The sequence below is a fragment of the Anarrhichthys ocellatus genome, unplaced genomic scaffold (genome assembly GCF_004355925.1).
Source record: "Anarrhichthys ocellatus isolate YVR2014 unplaced genomic scaffold, GSC_Weel_1.0 scaffold3093, whole genome shotgun sequence".
In the NCBI taxonomy this organism is placed as follows: Eukaryota; Metazoa; Chordata; class Actinopteri; order Perciformes; family Anarhichadidae; genus Anarrhichthys; species Anarrhichthys ocellatus.
Window position 1 is genome coordinate 1 of NW_022283067.1, and position 6,243 is coordinate 6,243.

A 6,243-nucleotide genomic window follows, 5' to 3' on the forward strand; every position below is an offset into this window, starting at 1 on the left:
TTTTTTTTAAGAAGCCAAAAGGCTTGTATTGTATGTTCTTTGCCATAACCACAGCCAACCCTGGTGTTTTATTGGACATTTGGTGGGAAGAAGAAACCGATATTTACGTTGACAGTTGAGTTCTTGTGTAACTTCAGGTTGAGTTGAGTTCTTATGTAACTTCAGGTTGAGTTGAGTTCTTGTGTAACTTCAGGTTGAGTTGAGTTCTTGCGCAACTTCAGGAGGAGTTGAGTTCTTATCCACCTTCCTGCAACCCACACTCCAAACTGCAGGTGAGCTGACAGCATGAATCCTGTGAGTTACCCGACTGAGAATGTTCCATTGCAGGGGAGCAATGATGGGTACCCTGGACTGCCTGGATACCCTGGACCGCCTGGATACCCTGGACAGCCTAGATACCCTGGACAGCCTAGATACCCTGGACAGCCTAGATACCCTGGACAGCCTAGAGGACCTATGGTTCAGTACACCACTGTGAACATCGCCTCGGAGGCCCCCAGGGACCATGTCATCTGGTCAATCTTCAACTTTGTCCACTTGAATCCCTTCTGCCTCGGACTGGCGGCTCTCATCTTCTCTATCAAGGTGACTTTCATTCATGGGGAATCTTCTACTATTGCCTGTCAAAGAATATTGAAAAAAAAAAATAGTTTTTCAATTTCAAGCAGCACTTCTTTTAAACAAAGGAGAGATGGGTTTGTGGAAAATAAACATTTCACCATATTTTTACAGACAAAACACAGCCCTCACTTAGACCATGACAAGAATCATGCAGAGCACGGGCAGTTAGGAGACAATGTTCATCTCTAAGATTATAGAAATCACTAGGCTTGAAGACGAAAGTTTAAATGTTGAAACAAAAAATTACAAATAAGGAAAAATAAGAAAAATGAGATAAAGGAACAAAGACAACTTTAAATGTGTTGTAAACTTTGCTGGACATTCTTAAATACGAAGAATCAGAACACTTATGTAAGGAAAACTATATATAGGAAATGGGAGAAAATTTAATTTCCAAAGTAGAAGTACAGCAAACCTCATCAGGTTTACGGCCCCTTGAGGTCGAGCATTACTATGAATCCACTTCTAAAATCCATGTGCTTTGGTCCTTCCAGGCCAGAGACCGGAAGATGGCTGGAGACATGTCTGGTGCCCGACACTACAGCTCCACTGCCCGCTGCCTCAACATCTGGGCCACAGTCCTGAGTTGCCTCCTCAGCCTTATTTTCATCAGTGCTTTTATCTTCATGGTCGTAAAAATTAATCAGATGGTCAGCCATTTCAGGGATTACGGGAGAAACAATTTCCCTTACGGTGGCTAAATTTCAAATGGTGTTCAGAGTTGCCTGCTGCTGTGGCTTAGTGGCTCTTGTGGTTCTGTGCTTTACACTTACGGCGCAATTTGTAACCTGTTGTACGCAAAACAGATACTTTTGCTATTTGTGTTACAAAAGCCTTAAACTCAGCCATGTTTCTTTAGTGACAATCTGTAGTTCACATCTATGCCGGACTGTTATTAGATTGTGACTTCCTGTCTGTAAGGCATTTGTTTTAGCAATGGTTCTGAAAAAAGATAACTTTTTAATCTGTTAATAAAGACGTCTGTTTAATAACTTTGAAATGTGCTTGTGAGATTTTTAAGGTAAATAAACAGATTGTGGACATACTGGCATGATTTTCATAATTTCCACAAATGATGGTGTTTTGACATTTTCTCTGGTGCTCATTTCAAGCCTGAGAACTCCACCCAAAAAGGACGGGGGGGGGGGTGTAGTATTTCCTTATTCTAACTCTGAACAGTGTGTCCTAAAGCTGTATGAATAAATGCAGGACTAATCAAAAAAACAATACACATGCATGCTAAAATACAATGATACGATTTCAAGATAATTAAGATGTGAGAAGTACGATGACCTTAAATATCAGGAAAACATGGCAAATGTTTTACATCACGTGTTACACCTCACACAACGCCTTCAGATGAATGTTAAGACAACTTAAGTTTATTAACAAGAAAACTCCACAGGACATCGTTACTTCAAAAAATGTCACCATAGTTTATATCTCCTTACACACAGAGAAGATAATTCATATAAACATGGTACGTGTGTGTGTGTGTCTGTGTGTGTTGAGGGGAAATACAGAAAAGTGATCCACAATAAGCTGTCCAGTCTAACAGCACTGCAGGTGAAACATGAGGGAGGATCTTAGACTCTTTTCAGTGTCAAATCACCAACATGAAACAACATGTTTACGTTTCACACCTGGGAAAACTAGTTCAATCAAACAGAAGTCAAATAAACAGCCAGAACAACTTTGTTAGCCAAGTCGATTACTTGAAAGTATGACCTGCCAATTCTATATATTTCTCATAACTGTAATTGACCGATTTAATTAAATTTTTAATTTCATAGAAAATTTAAATTAAATTGTTTGTTAAAGATAAAACACTGACTATTACACATTTGACATTTTCTCCAAAAACTGCACCAAATTACAGGGTTACATTTAAACTGAGAGAATAATGGTGCTAGAACTGTAGAAAATAATAATAATAATAATAATGTAATACAATAATAATACATATATTATTAGAGCAGAGCTTTTTTTTATTTGCATCATCTATTTTAACTAAACTCTTTATTTCTGCAGGAAAGAATCTAAATACAAGACGAGAGGTTTGTATTATAGCTCACTCTCAACCCATTAAATATCAGACCAGGCTCACTTACAAGAGCTTCTGCCCTCTGGTGGCTGGAGGAAGCTATCAACAGGTGGGCGTCGCTCCATCTCCACTTTGGACTTTCTTCAAGTTCAAGTCTTCAAAGTAACAAATGCAGAACAAATAAATAAGTTGAGTTATAAATGAGTTGTGACTAGTTGTTTAACTCGGGTTTGCACCAGCCTCTAAAAGATCACATTTTCTTTTTCATCATTTTGTGTTAATGTGTATGAGTATACGTACCAGGTCTTCAGACATGCCCTCTGTCTCTGCTCGTGTTGCTCCAGGTCTTAGCTTTAGCCAGTTCCCCATGCCTGCTCTGGCCCTGAGGAGGCCCGGTCTCTTCCCGGATCCCTGCCTGCATTCCAGCCCTGCTCAGGAAAGTATGTGACATGTCCCGGTCTGTGGAAGAGTTCCAGACTTGCTCTTGCGGTCGGGCTCTACCCGGGCTTAAGCATCGGGGCCTGTGTTCCTGCTGGAGTTCCAGCCGTGGTCCCAAGGCTGCTCCTGGCTGACCTAGCGGCCTTGTGGCCACACATCCTTCGCCACCAGTCTTGGGGGCAGTCTTGGGTCCGCTCCATCAGCCAAGCCACTCGATGACATCGCCGAGCAGCTGGTGGCTTGGTAATCTACTGTTACTACAAAAAACACTCTGGTGATCCTCGTACCTAAAAAAAACATACCTACACTTAATATTTCAGATATGACAATGAATGTGAAGTTATTTAACTGTTGACATATTTATTGAATAACAGATTGATATTACAAAACTCATCGAAGAAACATTATAGAGGCTGTGTTTTCTGAGAGGTGTGTGTATTAACAGCATTATTACTATCAGTTGGCAAATAAAGTCTGTGGCAACTTCCCCAATTAAGACATCTGAAGAACAAACACAGTTCCACAGCAAAACACAAATGGCAGCTTGACCGAGCAGTCGCTGAGTCAAAGGTCAGGAGATGAATGGCTGACAAAGCGAGTTTGGTATGATCCTGGTCCAAGCAAGATTTTTTAATTTCAACAAACAGTCATTTTTCACTCTGGTTTAGTTGTGATGAGAGTGCAACAATATAATACAAGACTGACATTTACCGTTCTTGGTTTGTTTGCAGTAATGTACGCTAGACTCTGATGATGAGATGCACAGTGCAACAATGTAATGTTGGTGTGATTACACACATGCAATGACTTTATTGGATGCTCTCCAAGTTTTCAATGGGTGTGCAGCAGCAGATTATCCAAAATACACAGCTTGCATATTGGACTGCATTTCAGAGCATGAATGTGAACATAGCTCAACTTTGTACTCCCGTTGTAAGAGGAGCTCTGAGTGTTGCATAATGTAACCTCTGTGAGATGTCTCCTGGCTAAATGAATCTCATGGAGCTGGTCAGGCTTGTGGTAACAGCAGGTTTATTCCACATCTGCATTTATGACAAAGGGCAACATAGTAGAATGGTCATCTCTTGTGGACAACAGCGCATGCTCTGTCTAGTAGCGAATCCGCCGTTGCTTTGAGGATTACCCATAATCCTTTGCGTCTACTATTGAGTGCAGGCACAAATTTACAACAACAGGTGGCATAGCTTTCCCATTTAGCGGGATTTAACCTGAACCTTTTCAACTATGTTACAATAGCGTGCCTAAAAAGTCATGAAAAAAATCATATTGTATGTTGAAAAAGGGTCATATTATAGCACGTCAGAAATAACTCATGAGAATTGAAAAAAAGTCATAGTATAGTATTTCGAAAAAAGTAATTAAAAAGCCATAAAGATAAAAAAGTCTTGGTATAGAATGTCGAAGAAATAAAATTAGTCTGGAGCCGTAAAGGGTATTTGATATCACAGCTTATAAAGTTTTATATATAGTTATATTATATATACAAAAACTATAGTTTGTTATATTTATAAAATTATAGAACAAGAATAAAGACAATTCTTGACATTGTATTGCAATTTTACCTGTAATAACAATATCAAACTCTTATGAAGAGGAGAAAAAAACGTGCTCAGTTTGCTGCAGCAGTTGAGAAATCGCTCTTTTTCGCTCATCTCCAGCGTGATACTTTTCAGCAAATGCTGTGTGCTTGTTCTGGAAGCATACAGGTAAGTCAGCATCGTTGGCAGTGAAAGCAAATGAAGACGTCCACGCAGAGTTAAACTCTCTATTTTCCTCCGTGACTTTTCTTTTTTTGGATTTATCCATTGATAGTTTACCGAGGGCGGGGGTCTGCAAATCATGATGAGCCACCTGCAGGGAAAGGCGCTTGACAGGTGTAATAGGATGTGATGCACATTTTAGTTGACAAAATATTAAAACATTTTTATTTAAGGTTAGGTATTACTGACCTTGTTGTCTTTACTAGCAGCTGTTATTGGAGCGATTAGCGAGCAGCGTGTCCAGCGGCGTTAGCAGACCTACGGAGCGGCCGTCTGAAGTCACATTAGTGGCTTTGAGCAACCAATCTACTTCCTGTTTACACCGGCACCCACCCGCATGCCCAGTGTACGTGAATAGTCACGTGATATTCGATTTCAGGCGTTTAAGTCTGGACGGAGATCATTTAGAAAACGATGCTGAACCGGCGTGTGGACAGAGATCGTTTAAAACGAAAACGTATTAGTGTGGATGTGGACTCAGGGAGCCGCAACAGAGGGAGTGAGGAGCCGCAGGTTGCCGACCCCTGGTATAGTACACAAAAAAGGCATATTATAATATGTAAAAAAAACGTTATAAAAAGTATAGCATGTCGACAAAAGTCCTAAAACAGTCATAGTATGAAAAAGTATGATGAGTATGTTGAAAAGAGTCGTAATATAGTATGTCGAAGAAAATAAAAAAAATCTGTATAGTATGTTGAAAAAAACATAAAAAGTCATAATATAGCATGTTGAAAAGAATTTATAAAAAATAGTCATAGTATATAGTATGTTGAAAAAAGTCATAAAGTATGTCGAAAAAAGTCATCGTATAGCATGTTGAAAAGCGTCATATTACTACAGTATGTTGAAACAAGTCATACAAAAGTCATAGTACAGTATGTCATAAAAAAGACCATAGCATGGTGAAAAATTGTCATAAAAAGTCTTAAAAATAATAAACTACTAATAATCATAGTATGGTATCCTTTTCAAAAAAGTTATAAAATGTTGTCTGCAGTCAAGTTTGAATGCCAGAATTTGTTTGAGATTTCCTGTCTGTGATGATTGTGTCTCGACTTTCTTTTAATGACAAATTAAATCAAAACAATTGCTTTTGTCAATAAACAGAAGTTTAGTTTGTCAGTTGGATCACTTTTTGAAATTGAGATTTTGATGTTAAAAAGAAAGAAAGTCATACGTATGTCATATAAAATGATTAAAAGGCATAGTATTTCATAAAAGTAATAGTATAGTATGACATAAAATAAATCATGAAGCGTCATATTATAGAATGTCATAAAAAATCATCAAAAACTATGATATAATATGTTTTATTTATGTGTCAGTTGGGGGGGAATTCAAAAGGATTGTTTAATG

At 38.5% G+C, this 6,243-nt stretch overlaps 1 protein-coding gene across 1 annotated transcript; it reads left to right on the forward strand.

Annotated features, from left to right (window-relative positions):
• The first annotated feature begins 272 nt into the window (after positions 1–272).
• Positions 273–1,614, forward strand: LOC116378748 (interferon-induced transmembrane protein 1-like). The gene is made up of 2 exons (XM_031840663.1): positions 273–585; positions 1,116–1,614. Exons 1-2 carry the CDS (start codon positions 286–288, stop codon positions 1,320–1,322), a joined length of 507 nt encoding a protein of 168 aa, XP_031696523.1. The 5' UTR covers positions 273–285; the 3' UTR covers positions 1,323–1,614.
• Positions 1,615–6,243: the final 4,629 nt, after the last annotated feature.

Bases quoted from the DNA above. Each gene is read 5' to 3' on its own strand.
- LOC116378748 (XM_031840663.1), top strand. From the start codon at position 286: ATGAATCCTGTGAGTTACCCGACTGAGAATGTTCCATTGCAGGGGAGC. The intron at 586-1,115 runs GTGACTTTCATT...TGGTCCTTCCAG, and splicing joins CTCTCATCTTCTCTATCAAG to GCCAGAGACCGGAAGATGGC.